Raw genomic sequence first — 21,775 nt, 5'->3', positions numbered from 1 at the left:
TTAAATGAAACTTAGGAAAAACTAATAAAATTTAGATAAATTAGAAAATATTTTATTTCAAAATACATCTAGCATTGGAGAAGGAGTTTTATTTTAGTATCAAAAAATAATTTTTTGTACCAAATTATAGCAATAGTTATAGTTATATTAAGTTGGACTTGCTCCTAACAGTCTCAGCAGTAGCAGCAAAAAACATTTTTACCCTACTACAGTAAAAAATGAAATGAAAGAATATTAACCCCATCTCCCTACTTGATAAATTTGACCTACACAATCACAATCCCCCAAGTGAAGTAAAGAATTAAATAAAAAAAATATAGAAGTTGTTGGTGTTTGTCTGTTGTAACTTGTAATAATAAGAGGATAGATCATCGGCAGGCTGCTATGTCGTTCGTAGTAGGGCTAGTGATCGGGCTTGTAGTTGGACTTGGATTGATTGTTGCTTTTGTTCGCTCCGAGAATGCTAGATCCAACTCTCGCTCCCAACTTGTATTGCCCCCTCTCTCTCTCTCTCCCCCTCTCTCTCTCTCTCTCAGTAGTAATGTGTTTATTTTATGGTTTAGGCTGCGACCATTGCGGCGTTTGCAAGGATGACAGTAGAAGATTCTAGAAAGTTACTTGCCCCCGAGTATTATCCTTCTTGGGTTGTCTTCTCTCAGCAACAAAAGTTTAGTACCCTCCTCTCTCTCTCTCTCAGCATCTCTCTCTCTACCTCTCTCTCTGTAATGTATGTATGTTTTACAATTTCCGTGGGATCATTCTGTTTTGTTTTTAATATTACAGTTGAAATGGTTGAATGAACATCTCACAAAGATCTGGCCCTATGTTGATGAGGTTTTCTTTCCCCTTTTTTTTTTTTTTTATTGTTATGTAACCTAGGTTTTGATTTTGTGTGTTCAAATTGGTTTAGGCGGCATCTGAGCTGATTAAGACTAATGTAGAGCCTATTTTGGAGCAATATAGGCCGATTATATTGTCCTCTTTAAAATTCTCTAAGCTTACTCTTGGAACTGTTGCTCCCCAATTTACAGGTTTGTGCATAGTTCGCATCTCGTGTTTGTATGTTAGATATTGATTTCGGAATATGTGTTGCAATTCAAATAAGAAGCATGTGAATTCTAGAGGAAACGGTTTTAGAAAAGTTATATAATCATTTGTCTCGTAATAATAAATAATAACTCAACGTAGAATATAGGATAGCCAAAAAAACTTCTAAAACCTCAACTGCATTTTACCCAAAGGTATGAAAAGCGGGAAATGTTGAGCCATTCAACTTTGTACATCTGCCTCTATTTGATGCATCTTAGTTAACATTTATCTTATTAGTCAATTATCAAAAAAAAAAGAAGCTTATTAGTCCCTGTTTCTTGCGTTTTAGAGATTTTTCACTTAGCAGTGTATGAGGGTTCCTTTCCTCTCGGATAGGACATTCTTCTATTATCTGCCCCACCAAAAGACAACTACAAAGTTGCTATATATGTATATTAATGTTTGCATTTATATTTTTATATTTGCGTTTGTTGCTAAAACTTAAAAGATTTTGAAAAGGCATTCTTTCTGCATGGAAATCATTAACAAAACTGTCTTTACAATAATACTGAATAACAATTTTTCTTTGCCAATTGTTATATTTAGGAGTTTCCATTATTGAAGATGGGTGTACTGATGGTATAACTATGGAGTTGGAAATGCAGTGGGATGGAAATCCAAGCATAATACTTGATATTAAGACTAGAGTTGGCGTAGGGTTACCTGTACAGGTGACGTAACATTAATCTATGTATTAAACTTTTTGTACATACTCAATTTTCTCATTCCTTTTGCAAAAGAAAACATTACATGGTGGAGGACTATGCACCCGGAAACTGTTGGATCACGCTGCTTCATATTTTCATTATATGTTCCCTCATTCTAAATGATTGCATGAATTTAATTAACAGGTAAAGAATATTGCATTCACTGGAGTTTTCAGGTTAATTTTTAAGCCACTAGTTGACGAGTTGCCTTGCTTTGGAGCTGTATGTTTCTCATTGAGGCATAAGGTGCAGTAATTCTTTTAACTTGAAGCACTGATTTAGAGATTCAATGAGTAAAATTGGTTGTATTACCTTGTATAAGCTGAAAAAGAGTCTGAGGTGCATGTGTGTGCAATAGTATTCGACTTATTTCCCTTGCGTGGTTGCATATAAATTCAGGTGGAAGATGTTGCTTCTACCTTTTGTAGGCTTACAGATATTTTAAACTTGAGTTCTTGAAAAGCTTATCCCTAAATCATGTTTTCCTTCTATGCCCGTGTTGTTAAATGATTTTAAGTCAATCTAGAACATAGAAAACGCAAGCGAACATCTGCTTTTTATGATTCTGGCATATTTAGGAATCCCTTTAATGTGTATATTGATCGTTGCTTTTAGTTGAATTTTCTAATGAAGTCAACTATCCATAGGCTCTTTTTATCATTTATATAAGATGGTACTCTGCAAGTTTATTCTTTTTTATCCTTTATCTGTTTGGTTAATGGCAGATTAATAGACTGTATCTATAAGGTATTAAGGCTGGATCTGAAAGTGAATAGCGACTAAGCAAATTTAGATTATAGTTTTCTGTTGTTGAATGTTTTTTAAGTTTAATCTAAAACAGTTCTCCTTGTCTGCATAATCACCTCATCATGTTCACGCTCACAGATAAGAACATATTTACCGATATCCGTTCTAATGACTTGTAGAAAAAGCTGGATCTGACGTTGAAAGTGATCGGTGGTGACATCTCTGCGATACCCGGCATTTCTGATGCCATCGAGGTTGGCATTCGCTCTGCTTCTACTTAATTATTTTTCCTGTTTCACTTTTTCAAATCTTTTTATTGTTCAAGATATAAAATAGATCTTGTTGATGTTATACAACCCTTGCATCTCCGATTTTATGACATGCCAAATTGTAGATGTACACGCATACTAGGATTGTTAATATATATATTGGGTAAGAGCATCTCCAAGGATAACATCTAAAACTGTTAGCTAAAATATGGTTGGCTAAAATTTTATTGAACCTATAAACATTTTTACTCCAGTGGCATTAGCTATAACCCATTAGTTATATTCATAATATTATTCTTTTTATTAATTTTAAATATATAAATAAAAAAGTTTAATTATTTCTTTTTTTTGAAAAGGAGTTTAATTAATTATATTTTATATTAGTGGAAATAAAATAATATATTTAATAAAAAGATATTTATTATAATATTATAACATTTTTATATTTATATCAATATTTTAAAGTAAACATTATAAAATAAAAATGAGTAATTATTATGAACATTACTTACATATAAAATAGAATATATGACTAGAACATATATTAATATATTAGAATTTTTATAAATTTAGTTAACAATAAATTATTTATCACACTTAATATTACATAACATTTTTAATAAATAAAAATACATCTATACATCTATACATATAATAACTAAGAAGATATATACATCATTTTCATATTATAATATTATATATTTAAATCTTAAACATGTTATAAAAAATTATAAATAATAAAATTTAGGTTAGATTAGGTTAATATAGGCAGGAGATGACGTGGAGTATTATAGATGATGGGTGAACAATCAACAAATGTGGCGTGCTTATTTTTAGTTATCTAAAATTATACCTAACAGGTCTTTCCATGTCTTTCCATTGGAGTCTTCCATTTTTTACATGTTAGGTATAATAGGATGACACGTAGATATTATACCTAACAGGTGAAGAGCGTTGGAGATGCTCTAAGTATCTTTTGGCATGCCGCAAGCTAGAGAATGAGGTTCTAGTTTATTATTTAGAGGTTGCAGTCTAGAACCCTGATTATATTTAGGAATGATAATTTGCTCAAGTATTGTTAAAAATATTTTGTCATTAAATGAATTAATGAAATGTTCTATATTCTACAACTTATATATGACTTAATTTTAATGTAAGTATGAATTTTACCAATTCTAAATTACTAGTGATAAAGAAATTGAATTTAATAAAGTACAATTTACAAGGATTCTAAAAAATGAATATAATGGGCCTTCTAGTAGAAAATGTGTGACATTAGAGGCAACTTCAACTTGACTATTTAACATTCTTAAAAACAAGGCTCTGACTTCTGAATAGGTAACCATAGTAAAACAATTGTTATAGCATATAATTTACATCCTTAATTAAATCATACAAGCACTTCATTCTTGTGTTTGCATGTCTAACTTAATAGTGCAGTTATGTTTGTGTTCACGGTATCAGTGTTGAAGTCATTTTAAAATTCACTTACACAGGGAACCATACGAGATGCTGTTGAGGATTCAATCACTTGGCCAGTTCGGATTGTGATACCCATAATACCCGGTGATTATAGGTATAACTCTCAACCAAATTTGAATTTGTTCTTGAAGATAGTTCTGAGCATTGGGCCAGTTTCTCATTTCATTATCTAATGACTTGCTTTCTTAATGAGAGTTAATGGACACACTTTGTTGGCTTTGTACTACAGACTGCAACTCACCAGTGCTTGTATAGTTTACAACTCTAAATTCACTAACAAGTTCTAGTAAATTTTCGAAATAATTTCCATTAATATGGTAATGGAAATCATCATTAAATTGTAATATTATTCAAGCTTACATAGTATTTGATTATCTGTCCTATTGAGCATCTGAACGAACACCATCATGCTCAGTGTTCTGCTTGGGTATCTTATTCAGTCCAATTAGAGTTTAAGCAATGAAATATTAGGTATCTAGGCTTTGTGTACGAATTACGACAAGTTATTCTAAAGTATGAATACAAGCAAATATCAATTCCGAAAGCAGATAGGTGGTCTCTAAGGTGCTGCATAAGCATCGATATTGAGGCCTAGTTTTTGTAAAATATTAATTTTTTCTTTCAGAATTTTGATTTCATTTATCATCATAATCAACCTATTTTTCTTGTTTAGTGACCTCGAACTGAAGCCTGTTGGAAGATTGGAGGTCAAACTTGTGCAAGCAAAGGAGTTAACAAATAAAGATATCATAGGCAAATCTGATCCTTATGCTGTTTTATATGTACGCCCCATACGTAGTAGGACAAAAACTAGCAAAACAATTGTAAGATCTTTCTCTTCCATCCCTTAACAGAAGTACGTGACTACTAAGTACATCCTTATGTATTAATCTAAAGAATAAATCTTTCTTCCTCAGAGCAATCAGTTGAATCCTGTTTGGAACGAACATTTTGAGTTCATAGTTGAAGATGCATCCACCCAACATTTAGTGGTAAAGATTTTCGATGATGAAGGGCTGCAAGCATCTGAACTCATTGGATGTGCTCAAATACGGCTAAATGAACTTGAACCTGGTAAAGTGAAGGATGTATGGCTGAAGTTGGTAAAAGATTTGGACCTCCAGAGGGACAACAAAAATAGGGGCCAGGTGAAAACTTCAATCATCCCATTGGTGTTTCTGGTGATAGATCCTCTTATTAACTAACAGAACTTGTATCTTTTCCTATCGGTAATAAACCAGAACAGTAACTTGGCCTAATCATAGGTTTACCTAATTATTTTTGTTATATAAATGACCTATATTGCATCATGGTTGGAGGAGAAAAAGATGGTTCTTTTTCGGCGGAGTAAAGTGGGGGTTGGGGGACACTTAAAGTTAGTTTAATTGATTTTTTCATTTGGCTATTCGACAAAAGGACACACAACAATTAATGTCACCAGTTTGATGTCCCAAATCACTGTTTGTACCTCAAACTTGCAATGTAGTAACTGTATGACCTTATCATTTACACCCTAGGATTCATGAATTTTGAATAAAATTACTGCAGGTGCTAGCTTCACAATTTATTATTAAAGTATAGGCACACCAGCCCTCTGGCAATATTATAGTCAATAGGCTTTATTACTACCTAAACAGCTAAGCTTGCACCATGCAGAATATATGGAAGTGGTAGCTACCGTAGAATAGGTAACCCATTTTTTATTTATGCCAATAGTAATAGCCAAAAGCAGCGGAATATATAGAAGTGTTATATTAGGTTGGATATTTTTTTCATTCAAGCCAGCAGTAAAGGCCAAAAGCAACTGCTCCAAAATTTATGTAATCATGACACTAATTTTGTTGTACACAATGAAGAAGTACCAGGAGTCCGCTATAACCTATCATAGTATCATATGACCCCTTTCTGTTTATATGTCTTTACGACTTAGCCTATCCATCTATTAAATGTTTTCCAAAGTGCTCCTTGAAGATATTTCCCTTTGGTTCTTTTTAGCAAACCCATAATATCAAGTAATTTTAACTTTACGGTAGACACTTTGGATTCAAACTAGGATTGTTCGTCGCATTCACTTATTAGAGATTTCAATATTTATTATCCCGTCGCTTTTAGGTGCACTTGGAGATTTTAACGTGTTATTGTTCAATTGCTTTTAGGTGCACTTGGAACTATTATATTGTCCTTTTGGCATGAAAAACGGGTTCACCAACCCTTTTGCTCCAGAATATTCAATGACTTCCTTAGAGAAAGTGCTCAACAGTGGTGAGGAAGATATGGACATTGCTGAAAATGGAGGTGATATCAAAAACAAAAGAAGAGAAGTTATTACAAGAGGAGTACTCGCCGTTACTGTCATATCTGCTGATGACTTGGCACCCGCAGATGTAATGGGGAAGGCTGACCCCTATGTCGTGGTATCCATGAAGAAAACAGCGGCAAAAAACAAGACCAGGGTACTGACTTCTATATGTCTAAACAACTAGTGATGCGATGTAATTGATCACTGGCACAATCTAAATGACCCTTACATACTATGCCACATATAGGAAAAGTTTTAGGGAGCTTCATTTACCAACAAAATGGGTCATGTTGTAGTCTTTACCTATGAAGTTCTGTATTATGATCTAACTGTTCACTTCATGTCTAATATCATTTGTGTTATTAGGTTGCAAATGATAATTTGAATCCTGTTTGGAATCAAACTTTTGACTTCGTTGTTGAGGATGGACTACATGATATGCTAATTCTGGAAGTGTGGGACCATGACACGTTTGGGAAGGTAGTTCACATTCTGCTTCTTTCTATGCATTGTTATACTTATCCATAACTACAGCAACTCAAGATATTGTTGACTGCTTATTCATAGTGAACGAGTAAATTATTTTGTGAGTAAATGGCATAAGTATCATCAGCAGCAGAGCAAGCATAGAAATCTGGTAGATAAAGACAACTTTGCCTTTTAACTTGTAAGATGGCATATAAGCTGTCCTGCCTTGAAGTTCTAGAACATACTGGAGCTGGAGCTTGAGAACGCAGGGTACAAGTTATGCCTATGTTTTCAGTAATATACTGATGGCGCCATTTGGTTGGGGAAAATAAAATGGAAAATTGTAAATAGAATTAAAGGAGAGAGAATGGAGGTAGGAGATAAGAGTGAAAAAAATGAGGGAGGGCAAATTTTGCAAGATGAGATTGGTGGAGAAAATGAGTAGAAGGGGAATGGAACATTCTTTCCCAAATTGGTGGGTTTGAGCTCTAGTTTAATTTGTTAGGAATAGAATTACTTCAATTTGCTTAGCAGAAAAAAAGAAAAAAGAATTACTGCAATTTGTCTGGAATAGAATGGAGGAAAGAATGAAAGCATACATAAAATAGTACAAATTTTATTTTATTCCCCCAGTTCCATCCACTCCAATCAAACATAAGTTTATTTGCGCTCTAATTCGCATATTATTACTGCAGGATTATATGGGAAGGTGTATCTTGACGCTTACAAGGGTGATACTGGAGGGGGAATACAAAGATAGCTTCCAGCTAGATGGTGCTAAATCTGGAAAATTGAACCTAAATCTGAAGTGGATGCCACAACCAATATACCGTGATTCCTAGTTGTCTTTACTTTCTAGTTGTATGTTTATTTTTAAATACAACCCTGGCTCTGTAGAAGGCGTGTTTAGAGTATCTCTGATATCCAGCAATTCATATTGAGCAATAAGTCCCATCAAGCCGTTCTTGGTGTATTAATAGCTGGTTCAGTTCTGCAGAGGCCATTGTACAGTTTAAGAGGGTGCTGAGTGCCCATGTAGATTTAAATTACGAAAAATGTAGAATCGGGAAAAAACTGAGGTACAGTTTTTGAGTTGCGTTGAATTCTGGATCATTGCGTATTTATGTTCAAATTAAACCTTTTATTTCAAATTGATGACAAACATATTTGTTTTAAGGGTACCCTTCCCCAACCATGGTTGGATGGTGTTTTTTCAGAGCCAACCAACTCTTACGCAATGATTCATTACGGAAGGTTATTCTGCAATGATTCATTGTGAAAGGTCTGAACACCGATAAGTTTTATTTTTCTGTAATTAGTAGTTTTTATTTGATTAGAACTCAAAAATAGGTATAACCGAGTCAATTTCAAGTGATTAAGGCAATAACAGAGGCAATTTTTAGTTCTTCTACTTTCAAGTAAATTTATATTATTTTCATTTTTTTATGATTTTTTAAAATATTTAAATTCGAAAATTTGAATTAAGTGATAAAAAAGGAAACATATAAATATTTTTAAAAATTTCCAAAAAAAATGTAGGAAGATAAATTTTTTGAGAAAATAAATATTGTAATTTTTTTTGACTAAATTTATGTTAATTTTATTTTTTTATGATTTTTTGAAGTAATTTAAATATGAAAATTAGAATTAAGTAAAAAAAAATATTTTCAAAAATTCGAGAAAAAAATGTACAATTTTTTTTAGAAATTAAATAGTGTAATCTTTTTAACCAAAAAATTATATTATTTTCAATTTTTTATAAATTTTTAAAATAATTTATATTTGAAAATTCGAAAAAGGAGGTCGGCGAGAATTTATTTAAGGCTGGGAAGGAGGCAATGAATCATTGCTGAAGTAGATTAGTGAACGTGCATTTAATGATTCCGCAATGAATCATTGCGCAAGGAGTATTTAATTTTCTAACCAACCAACGCGCTGGTGACGCGCGAATTATAAAAAGTTTTCTCTCCTTCCTATGATCATTACAAAAGTATATGCTTCCGCAGATTTATTGCGGAATTAGTGAATTTTTTTCTTTTTTTTTTAAAATTTCTTTTGTGTCGCAAAAAAATTAGTAAAAAATTTTAAAAAAAATTATAAATTTGATACCTTTGTTAATTTTGTATAAATTTTTGATATCATTTTTTAAAATTTTTTGAACATAAATATTATTTATTTTACCTTCTATTTTGGTAAAATAAGTACACTAAAAAAATAATAATTTAACAAATATAATATTAATTTAGAATAATTTATTTATGATATAAAATCCGGTTAGAAAAGAATAATATACAATTATGTATCAAACTATTTTAACGCATCATAACCACGAATGTAGTATTTTGAGTATAAATTCTATCATTTTTTCGAAATGGAGAATTTAGTACATTTAAATTTGAAATATATATATATATTCAAATATAATAAATAAACTATTTTCAACTTGGACTTCTTATGTTCACATTTATATCTTTCAAAAAATATTTTATAAATTTAGTAAAAATATATTTTATTAAATAATACAATATTATTATTATTATTTAAAATATTACTCGTTTAATTATTACTACTATCATATTATTTTGAGAATCATGTACCTAGTATGGTTTTTGATACATAAACTCATGGTGTCATAAGTTTACGAATCAAAAACCTTATCTGATAAACGTTTCTCGAAATAATCTAATAGTAATAAATATGAAATGAATATTATTATATTTAAATTATAAAATTATTATTTAGTGATACGTTTTTTACTAAATTTATGAAATATTTAATTTTATTATAGTTGAATTATTTAATAATAATAACATAATTTAAATATAATACAATAATTCTATATTTATTTTATTTTAGAATAATTAAAGAAAAAATAGTTTCCGCAAAAGTCACGGACTTCCGCAATATATTATTGCTGATCATCGTTGGTTCCCCAACCCCAGAACCAAAGGTGGTCGTGGAACTTTTGCCTTTAAATGTAGGCTCGTATCTGTATGTTATAGCATGTATATGTAATAAAAGCTGAAAATCGAGTTCTGGGTTGAATCTAGAATAAGTAGTTGCCAAGTGGGGTGCGCTGCAAACAAGAATGTGAACAAAATCTCTTGTAAACAGTTTCATTCGACTATGTGTTGATTACTTGATTTTGTCCAATTCCAATTCAATTGCGATGCCAACAAGAATGTAGCACAAATCTCTTGTTGACATTTTCACCTAATCTGTTGATGACTTGATTTTGTCAACAAAAAAAAAAAAAGGATGACAGGTATGCGTCAGTTCCATCCGAAGGCACCGCAGGAAACCAAAGAATAATACAGTTTTCAAATATAATAATCGATTTACCAAAATATTAGTTCCATCCCAACGCACTGCATGAAACTGAAGGATTCATGTCATAGAAGTATGACTTTGTATTAAGCAATTAATAAGTTCAATTTTGGAATAGTTCATTATACCTTAGTTTTAGATTGCTCAAATGGTAATTTACCTAAACATCTTTTAAAGATAGAACTATGCAATCGAACAAAACTTCCGACCTTTCCAAAAAGTAAAGATGGTAATACTGATCAAAACTCCTGATTTCTCCTTTTAGTTCTCTTTGCTGATTGAAAGTCATTTCTGAGCGCTTTAGCAAAATCATACACATGATTTGACGCCCCTCGGCTGGGACAAAACAATATATGTGAATTATTTTGCAGTAGGCTCTTAATCCCGGATGAAGAATTATTGTTTTTAAAAAAATACTGGTTAATGAATACAAAGTTTAATCTATTTATTTTCCACAGCCTCATTTTCTTTACAAGTTTAAAAATAGTGCAAGTCACCAACAGCAGTCATATAAGATGAGTATAAGACCTCGCACAAGATTTAAAACGACAACACATCACTGACACTGCATTTCTAATAACTAGCCTGGTGCTGAAAAAAACATGAATATTTGTTTGTAATAACGATGGATTCTGCCTACCAAACTGAATGCTGCTGATAGTTCCCTTTTTTCTCCAAGCCTTCACAGTCCATAATTGAGTTGCCTGCTCTTGCTAACTTTATACAGATAATTCTTCTTCAGTTTTCTCCTTCGCCCATTGCTTCCCCTGTTAGCAGGAAAATAAAAAAAAAAAAACGCAATGGAATAACCTAAATTATTGCTAAATTATTATCTGAATCACAATGCACTTCAAATTAATTATTTTCATTAACAGGAACACACGGCATCATTTTCATGATATGTTTTGAAAATGAAGGAGATGAGTAGTCAAGTTGGAAAAAATATCTGACGAAAAAATGGTTATTCCACAATAAAGAAACAAAAGTTATATGAAAATTTTCATATAAGCAGCCATCGAGACATTAGTAATAGCTGGCGTCCGTATTAGGCGATTAGATGAAGGGATGAATCAATGCAATTTCCAACTATAGTTAAGAAAATAATAAGTATGGAAGATAAAACTTGATCCTGACTTTGGACTTTGAAAGAGCTGGCATTACTAGTAATTTTACTATGGCCTCTACACAGTAGCTGCAGCTACTCACTAGATAACGTTAGCTGCTAAGCCTCATATGTCTGGAAGCAATAAATTTGGTACAGAACATGAAAAGAATATCTCTCATGGATTAGTATTTTAAGATGAGTGAAAAAGAACATTTAGTAATTCGTGAATGAAGACACTTGAGGAAGGTGCGTGTAGTCGATGTCCGTGGCTTAAACAGACCACCAAACCAGAAATATATAAACAAAATGCACGTCAACTTTGTAGTTACCAGTATTGATTATGTATCATGAAGGAATCAGTTTCCACTTTTTTGCCTTCATCATTGCGATTCCAGTGGTAGAGTGCATGTGTCCTGTTCTTAATCTCTAAAGTAGAATGTCCATAACTGGATTCACGGAATGCTGAATAATCCGGTTGTGGTTCTCTAAACCTGCAAATAAAAATTTAAATCCTCGTTGAAAAGAGAAACAAAGATACTGAAATTCTTCGGGGAAAAAAATATCCAAGTGTGCAAAGAAATATCTTAGAGAACAAAATTTAAGTGAATTGTTGACTATCCGGTGGTCACAACTGAACTTTATGTGTTATGAAGCTAAACCTCACCTAGAAGCAAGACCTTCCTGATTACCCCCATCTCCAACAGTTATATAAACAGGGGCTGCTTTATCTGGTACGGGATAGGGGGGGCCTTCTGATACATTATACAGTATGTTCGAGATGCGATACTGAAAGTACGACAGTGCACCTTTAAGTAAGCAGAAGGAATAGATAATAATGGATTCAGATTCAAAATGTAATTCAATATACTGTTTTATTATATGGTAGTTCAGTTTGTGAGAAGCTCATACTAGAGCAGCTTATAAGTTTGCTACATCAATTCTCTATCCCTATTTATTTAGTACATTCAAAGCTCTCTGCAAGTTCAGACATTGTAACCACCTATTTATACCTTAGGTTAAGTTAATAAAATATAAAAGAAGTTTTCATGTAGAAATGTCATTTTGCAAGAGCATATATGGGTCAGCAAGAAACTAAAGAAGAGTAATCACGTTTCAATAGCAACAGTATAGCTTCACTAATCTATTTTTGACATACTGATCTTTCATACGCATGGACGTGGCCAGCAAAAACCATATCAACTTTGTATTTGATAAACCAACTCTCATAGACCGTTCGCATGCTTTCACCCTCCATAAAATGTGCTTCATTGCTGTTGTAAATAGGAACATGCATAAGAACTATAAGCCAAGGTGTCTTTTCCCTGTCCACTCGCTCAAATTCTTTAGCAAGCCACTTGTACTGAGGGGTATATTTTACTGCCAAAATATCAAACAGTTAAGCTGTGAGGAAAAGCATAACAGATCATATAAACAATTTCGGTAAACTTTCCTAAATGACTAGTTTTTCTACAACACACAAGCATCATGAAAATACAGACATGAATATTAAAGATCAAAGTAGTAAAATAAAATTATCCACTTGGGGAAATGAACTACCTGTCCTATGTAAGGTGCAACAATCACCTAAAAATTTTCAATAATAAAGTACAATTTTTAATACATAAGATATCAACCAATAACGCATTATCCTCTTGTGCTACTAAAACCTTCAGATCGCTTGCATCTTAAGCGATCAAGCCACATTATAGTTATCACACACATATATGTGTTTTAGTTTAAGCTAAATCATGAAATAAGGAACATATTGTACGTGTTGAGTATGTAGACAAAATTAAGAAATATGTAGCAGACCTCAACGAAGAACATAATATCTTAAGTTATCAGTAATGTGTAATTGTAGAATGAGATCTTTTTGACATTATTGTTAACTTGTACAACGAGGCATCCTGTGGTTTCATGTCTGCAGCATTCCCTTATGTTTACACTTCATTGTTAATGGAATGCCAAACAAGTTACTCAGAGAATAATTCATTAGTCCTTGGCCTTTCAGAAGCCATGTGAACTCATGCAAGCAGCTTCACAGTATTAGGTTTCTTAATAGCCTTGTAATCTTATTTGAGCTGCTACAAAGATAACATACGGTCATGTGATTGCAAAAGTCTTTAAACAATTTTACTAACTTAACGACACTAACATAGAAGGGGTCACGGGTATAGTTTATTTCTATTATATTCCCAGCAAATTTTAAGTATATGATTGTCAACTGAGACAACATGAATTGACCCATAAACAGTAGGTATTAATACAATACAGTAAAAATAAATAAAATTAACAACCATATTCTTAAGTAACAAAATAAAATAAAACAGAAGTGAAAAATTACCAAATGGAGAATAGCTGGATAGGACAATTATATGAGCAGATGCACGTCTAACTGCATACCAAAGAGGACTGCTGCTGTCGGAGGCCAAATAAGGTGTAGGATATCTGTGCAAATATGACTTGAAAGGGGTAATTTCTCCCTAGAAAACCATCAAACAAGTGGCCAGATAAGAATCAATAAGAGGTCACTGTAATTTATAATCCATGATTATTTATGCATAAATGCACCAATTTTCTCATAATTTATTAGATGCTAAGCAGTTGTTATTTCTGCATTTTATAAGAACGGCCCTTAAAATATCACTTGCTGCTTGTATTGGTATATAAAACCCTTACACTGAGGCCAGAGTTGACTTTGGTTTATAGATACCACATGAAATATTATACATAAGATTTCTGATGAATGCTCGTTAAATAATAGGAATGCAGACCTGACGCTGTCAAAATTGTCATATAATCCAGCTTTTTCAATTTAAACCTTTTGTCTTTTGATTTTCATCAAAGACTATCAAATACTCAATGGTGATTCAAATTTTAAAATGATGTATAAATATATGTAAAACAAAGGGTCTTCTCCATTATAATTGGAGCACGGAGCGCGTTGATTGGAAACATTTCTTCAATATGAGTTACAACTCCTGTATAAAATTAATTTTTTTTGTAGGACCAGTAAGAACAGAAAAAGTGACAACATGCTCTGTAAAAATTAGCCAAAACTGTCACACAATTTGTTTTATTTGCTTCTTCCAAAAAGAGCCTATAACTGTGAACAATCAAAGAACAGAAATGTAAAAGCACAATTGTTAATAATTCTTTCTGACAAAAGGAGCGGACGAGATAGTAGTTAGCACTCTATAATTTCAATTTTCATATTGTGATGGTCATTTTGTTGCTTATAGGTGCTAGTTTAAAGGTTGTAGCAGGCAGCTTGTTATACAGAATTTCAAATTTATCCTCTCCTTCAGCAGAATGTCCAGAATTACAACTGAGAAAATTCAGATACTGACCCTATGTAGTATATATACCAAATCCATTGTTACCGTGTGTCTAGACACCTTAGCAATATTTATCTTTTACTTTTATAAGGTTTGCGGAGTACTCTTCTCGTGAAAAAATATGCTAATCCAGATATCTAGTATGCTCTCTCTTTTTCTGTAATACACTGACAGGTTTCATCACCATTGCATTATAGTGCCATCTACTACGATAAGATAACTAAGAAATTCTCGTTGTAGAAATGACAACAGGGAGAACTGAACCTTCTCCAATGCTCGTAAAAAAAGCTAAAGGTATCTGGATGGTAATTTTTACAGTATCTTCTACGTATTTCTTTCTGACATTCTATCTTCTATGCGTTTCTTTCCAACACTTGACATTCAACAATTACGATGAGGACCATCTCTTTTAGTATTATCAATAACAATACATGGTTAATTGTAAATTTGAAAATTATTATATATAATAAGAAGAATACACCAATGACTTTACCATATATGGCATGTACTCTATTTCATGGTTTCCCGCAGACCACATCCATGGCTGATAGGCAGCAATCCGTTCAGCAAAACGTCCCCATGAGTCCCAACGTACACCAACATCATGGTATTCATATCTATCAGCATAGGAAAGGTCTCCAACAAATAATATAGCTTGACCTCCACTTTGCATATAGTGCTCAACAGTAGAAAGAGAATTATATGTTTGGCCTAGATCACCTGCAATACCAAGCCAATAAATTATTGATTTATAAATATAGAGAAATATATGTTTATCAAAGACTCCGTCTTGTAACTTCATAATTTATTTATATTTTTATATAAGCAAATAGATAGGTGTTCAATTAAAATATCACTAGACGAGAAGTAATTCATCCATTTCACACTATCAAAACATTTACGTAAGCTTCAGCAGTATCAACTTGTAAACAGCTGATCCTCCCATTTCATATTCACCACCATTCTTACATTTCGCCACCAAAACTTATGCATAGTTTAAATTTCTTTATCTTGGTAATCTGTAATTTAAGTTTTGCTTTTATCGAAATCATCTTCTTAGAACCAAGTTATGGCTTAAGACTAGAGTCACAAAATCAGTAACAAGATAAAGAATACAATAAATAACACATACATATGCAAACTAACATATATGTCACTGAGAATTGATGAACTTGATACACTATCAATGTGCACTAGGATAGAACTCTAACAATGTGTTGCATCACATCACGGGATCTCAATCAAATGTACTTGATTTTTTTAGAGGAAATGAAATGGAATCCACTCACCAATTATTCCAAATTTGTAAGGAACATCTGGGCCAATCTTTGGAGGTGTCTGAAACCAGAACTGCCTTGCGGAGTGACCATCTCCAATTTCATAATAGTATGTGGTGTCATACTAAGAAAAGAGAAAAGCATTTCAGCTATTAAACCAATATGATCGAGCAGAAATACAGGGGTTGTATTGCTTTTTAAAATGATAATGAATATGACCTCATACCTAACTTGTGAAATCATTCAGTTAATCTTGAAGCGGTTTCAGAATTTTTGAACGATATAACCAAAAAAAAAAGATTGAGCTTTTTAGCCTTTACCAAGAGCATCTCCAATAAAGGCACTCTTTAGGGGTGCTAAACATGTCCAACACATTATAAATAATAACTTTTTTTGTTCCTTCATCTATGTCACATTAAGAACCCTCGAAGTCCAATAGTTGGCACCCCATGTAAGGTGCCCAGATGGTATATACAATATATATATAGTGCAACTATTTGTGTTTTTTCTATTTAGAGGAGGTGCCAAGAGGGTGCCAAAAGTTGGCAACTTCTCTTGGCACCCATTGGACACCCTTGTGAGTCCAATAGGAAGGAAATTTAGAATGCCATGCCACAAAATATTTGGCACTCCTAATGGAGTTTCTCTAAGGTATGAAGTTGATCTACAGCTTCAGAAACATATTAGCTCTAACAACTAATCCTTGCAAAGACCTAGTTAAATCCAACTATCCAAGCCATGACCAAATTCTTATAGTTAAAACCAAATGCCTTGGTAACCAGTTAGTGGTTACCAAGAAAAGATACTTTTGGTTCTAGTACATTCTGTATTCTCCCTATATGCATAAAATTACTAATCTATACTTCATTAAACCATCTCTTATTTACTCTCTGCAAATTTAGCTATAACGCTCAAGTCCAAAGCCAAACTGCTGAACCAATGAATAAACTAAAAATTCCAAAGACTTTGGCTACTATGACCTTCCTGACCACTATTTTCCTTTTGAAATCGTCAGTTACCTCATAGATATATACAATTGCAGAAGTAGCTAGCCCCTTTTCAATAGATAACATATTTATGCTATTAAATAGATATATCATTGGTAGTAAACAAGAGATATATGATCAAATATGTCCCTTTTTAGAGTAATTTGATGTTAGATATAATATAAATTGATTATCAATCACGATAAAGAAGGCTGGTAAATCTTAAGTATTGCAAATTTTACAACATTGGAAGTTAATTGGATCCTATGCTTCAACATGGTTTAGTTGATTAATACCTCGAGGTTATCGACAAGGCATTGATGAATATATCCAGATGTGTAATTGTAGAAGGTGTAGTTTTTAAACTTGCCCTCTGCAGAAAAATTATACTTCTTCTCAGATGTGCCATATCTTACTTGACTGGTCCCTGGTTCATCAGGTGTCACCCATGAGATGATAACAGCTTTCCCGTCGTAGTCGCCTTGAGTAATATGTACCTGCAGAAAAGAAACACACTGTCCAATTAACAACATACAAATGAAACAAAAACGCAGGAAAGTCAGGGAAATATATTTCTATTTAGATACTAGTTAACTTGTTATGTTTTGATATTGTTGTTTAGATAAATATCCAATAGTATCATATACAGTAAGTAGTAACATTCTAAAATATTCAGTTAATTAACAAAAAAAAAAAAATTAGAAAACAGTCTTTGGCTGGGTGTTTTTTCCTCTCATCTAGCATTTTACTTATTTTCAAGTTAGAATTTCTATAATAAAAAATCATCATAATCAATAATTTAATCAATCCTGAATGGTGATCAGTGAATTTCTGTGTTCTTTTTGTGAAAAAAATGTTTTTTTTAGATATGATTCCAGGAAGACCTCCCAATCCTTAATCCAAGACATTGTTCTACAACATTTCATGACCTTATGAACATAAAACTTACCTGCTGTGGTGCATTATGACCCTTGGGGAGTGCAAAAACTTCATTGTCAAGAGGGATGTCCACAGATGGCCACTCTGACCGGACAAAACTACTAGTTAAACCAGCAGCTCTACATTCCACAAAGCTGAGGGAACCATAACATAAAATCAGGACCAGGAGCAATAAGAATTCCATTTTCCTATCATTCAGCGTGATCATTGATCAACCAACTAGATAAGCCTAAAGCTTGCAGAGTCCCTGCATTCAGATTCCGAAATTGATAATTTAAGTAAACAAAATATAAAAGCAACCTCCTGTAATATTTAATTACATTTGTAATTATAATCTTGGCAACAAGTCGCCTAGGTAGGAGAAATATTTATAACAAACACAGAGCATAATGTACACAAGTCAAACTATACTTCGAAATTGACTGATAAGTGTGGATCCTGGAGAAGTTCATAGATTTTAAGTTCTTAACTCCATATAAAAAAAATGTATTTGCAAGCAATAGAATGCACTTGTAGTAGTAATTAGACACATAAAACATAAGCTTAAACATAAGTAGCAGGCAGTAGCTTGCAACACATTGGATTATTTGATCTCACATACGTCGAATACCGTAGCTCGAATACAGGAAAAAAATAAGGAGCAATCTCTTGAGTAAATGGATTTCAGCTTAATTCAGTAGACCAGTGAAACATACAATTGCATACATGTATAGATAAAGAATGATCTTAAGAGAGAGAGTAGAGAAGGTACCTCAAAGATTTGAGAGAGAGAGAGAGAGGGTTGATCTCTAGAGACAAGCGGGCAGTGATAAGATGATAGTAGTTGAGTTTTTTTATCAACAACACGAGGCGTAGGTTAAGAGATGCGAAGCGTATGTTAGAGTTTAACCCCTTTATACTACTTGTTGTTAGTTAGACGATCAGCTGTAGAATGAATGAATATACTCTTTGTAATTGTGTTTGTTGTGTGGCCGTGCCAGATCCATTACGGTTGGGGTCTGTGTCATGTTTTTCGATATATTTTCTTCTTTTTACTTTTTTCTCTTCGTGTAGGAATATTTAATTTATGAATATTCAAAAATCAAATTTAATATTGCAGGTATTGGTACTTTCCAGTGTTCAATTTGTACCATATGAGACACATACTTTGTAATTATAAAACTAAAAAAAAATTATGTAATCTTTATATTATAAATTGGTGGATAATTTATTTGGTATTAATATTAAGAAATTGATTTTGAATCATTTAACTTATTAAATAATTCATATTTTTAGAGTTAGGTTTATCGATGATCCATACATTTATTCCAACTGATCTTTAGTTCTAGTATAACTGAAGTTTTATTATACAAATACAGCCTAAAACTAGCCTAAAATTTGTGGGATGTATAATTTTTTTTATTATATAAATTTTTTGAATTTAATTTAAAGTAAAAATATTAAGTCATGAAACTTCTTTATTTGAAAATTTAATAATATGATTTGAAAATACTTATTAATATATGTTATACCCAAAATTTGGCATTGGATTGACTCGGGTCAAACGCGGGCTAATTACAGTCAAACTCAGTATTGCGTTGTGAAAGGAAGGACGCGTCCAAGCATTAAGGACGCGCCTACTTGAGAAGGGATATATTTACGAGGCGAGAAGAGTGTGTGGTCAAGGAAGGACGCGCCCAGGCTTTATGGACGCGTCAATGTTTATGAAAGTGCTTGGCAGATGAAATCTTATGGTGATGGACGCGCCTACTTTAGCAAGGACGCGTCATAGGAGGTGAAACGTTGTGCATGATGGTTTAGAGGAGACGGTGCAAGTCTAATAAGGTTAAGGACGCGCCCTATATTCTAGGACGTGTCCTGTGACTTTACATGTTATAAGAAACGATTAAAGCAGGGTTGGATTTGTGGAGGTTAGGACGCGCCCAATTGGTTGGGACGCGTCCTGTGTTTGATCTATATACTTTTGATGTTGAATTCAGGACAAAGCTTGCATGGAGAGGAGCAATGGAGGATTATTTTTACTAATGTATTTGTTGCAGGTACTCTCTGAAGAATTCCCTCCTTGAGACGGTCAAGGAGGGGGATGTCCGTGAAAAGCTTGAAGGCCTCCAGGGGTATGCCTGATGATTGAAGGCCTCCTCCTGTATTCAACGGGTGTCCTCGTTGGGGATGTGGGGTTTACTTTGGTGTGTGCTTTGGGAGCTCTGTTCTTGTATTCAACGGGTGTCCTCGTTGGAGAACTTTGGAGTCATCCTGCACTTTGCACCCAAGAGCTTGGGATCACCTGTCCTGCTATCTGGTGGGTTATCCTCATTCGGGGGACAGGGACGCGTCTGGCACTTGGGGTGAACCGTGGCTATACCTGTGTTCGTAAATCAAGGGAGATAGCTGTAACGGAGTGTTATCCTTGCGCAGGGAGATGCACTATCCGTGAAGTCCTGCGATTACGGATGAGCCTTGGGCCTTCGCGGTTGGGCCTCATAGTTGGACATTCCTAAAGCTAGCGGAAGATGGATATCAGATGGGCTTCTACTGGGCTTAGGAGTAAGAAGTCTAAATTCATTAGACTTCCTGTTCTACGAGAACTACGCCAGGTTTGATCCCTATATAAAGGGTACGTAGGCACATTGAGAGGGTAAGAAGTTGAAAGCTAAAAAGAGAGCCACCACTTACTCTGATCAATCTCAGCCTAAAACAACCACAATCAACCACACACTGCTTATATTTCCGGAAAAGAACCACCGTCACAGATCTTAGTTCCGACGAGAAACCTCAATCTTTGTTGTTACCAGATTCCTCCGTCAACAAATTGGCGCTAGAAGGAGGGGGTGCTAATTAAGGTCGCAATCTTAGGAGGAAAAGATGTCTTACAATCGTGATGGAAGTTCTTATGATGGAAGTGACAGCAGGTCTGAAGGAGAAGGCGGGGGGCGCTATACTCGCCACGAACCTTACGTTCCCAGAAACATGGCGGATCCACCGAGGGCTCCGGATGTGGGGGGACACCTCCAGTTCTCATCAGCAATGCTGATATATTGGAGCAATTGTATCGTATGGGGGATACTCTTAACAGTTTTAACTCAAGACTGAACACGGTGGAGCGCCGAAAGACGAGGAGAGGTCGTCGTTTCCCCCGTCATGGTCATGCCTTGGGGAAAGCCCCTGTAGTTGAGGGAGATACCCAGGGGAGCGGGGATAACCCGCGAATCACTCCACGGCGTTTGCAGTATTCTGATGATGTAGAACCTATTGTGGAGCTTGCGGATGAGGACACTGAAGGCAGAGAAAGGCCTCGCCTGGGCAACCAGGTAGTGCCACACCCGCATAGGTCTGGGCGTACGATGGACGAGCGTCGTCGTGCGGAGAACACTCAAAACCAAGACGAGGGAGGAAGGGATCTTTCAGCCTTGAAAAGGAGGCTTGGCATAAGGTTGGAGGACGACGATTTGAGGATGTTGCTGGTAGAATGGCAAAAGGAAGGAAACGCCGGAGAAGCGAGGCCCCGTGATACGACGCGTGTGCCCCCCGCATTCCAAAGGGATGACGGGGTGCGGCACCGCGAGCACGAGCATGCCCCTCCGTGAGGAAGGCCCGGGAATTACTACCGGGGATATCAGAGGAATGGACGAGGAAGAATGGGATATCAATACGGAAGAGCCCCTTACAATGGTAGGAGAGGTGGAGCACATTCCGCTGGAGAAGCCCCCGCCGTTATTCTCGTAGCTTCCCACAGCGTTACTGG

General features: G+C 34.2%; 2 protein-coding genes across 2 annotated transcripts; one reads left to right on the top strand and one right to left on the bottom strand.

Annotated features, from left to right (window-relative positions):
* Positions 1-272: 272 nt before the first annotated feature.
* Positions 273-8,212, top strand: LOC141690284 (synaptotagmin-5-like). Its single transcript, XM_074494990.1, has 13 exons — positions 273-489; positions 564-670; positions 786-834; positions 911-1,031; positions 1,636-1,760; positions 1,941-2,042; positions 2,723-2,797; positions 4,309-4,388; positions 4,968-5,118; positions 5,212-5,442; positions 6,451-6,747; positions 6,960-7,073; positions 7,757-8,212. Exons 1-13 carry the CDS (start codon positions 385-387, stop codon positions 7,901-7,903), a joined length of 1,704 nt encoding a protein of 567 aa, XP_074351091.1. The 5' UTR covers positions 273-384; the 3' UTR covers positions 7,904-8,212.
* A 2,565-nt stretch (positions 8,213-10,777) lies between these two features.
* LOC141689882 (bifunctional purple acid phosphatase 26) lies at positions 10,778-18,990 on the bottom strand. The gene is made up of 10 exons (XM_074494387.1): positions 18,785-18,990; positions 18,044-18,280; positions 17,391-17,591; positions 16,121-16,232; positions 15,325-15,551; positions 13,838-13,976; positions 12,650-12,870; positions 12,158-12,279; positions 11,823-11,984; positions 10,778-11,155 (listed from the first exon to the last, which is right to left on the bottom strand). Exons 2-10 carry the CDS (start codon positions 18,239-18,241, stop codon positions 11,071-11,073), a joined length of 1,467 nt encoding a protein of 488 aa, XP_074350488.1. The 5' UTR covers positions 18,242-18,280; positions 18,785-18,990; the 3' UTR covers positions 10,778-11,070.
* Positions 18,991-21,775: the final 2,785 nt, after the last annotated feature.

The sequence above is a fragment of the Apium graveolens genome, chromosome 10, assembly GCF_009905375.1.
Source record: "Apium graveolens cultivar Ventura chromosome 10, ASM990537v1, whole genome shotgun sequence".
In the NCBI taxonomy this organism is placed as follows: domain Eukaryota; kingdom Viridiplantae; phylum Streptophyta; class Magnoliopsida; order Apiales; family Apiaceae; genus Apium; species Apium graveolens.
Note: the sequence above shows the minus strand (reverse complement) of the source record. Positions and strands in the feature narration are given on the sequence as shown.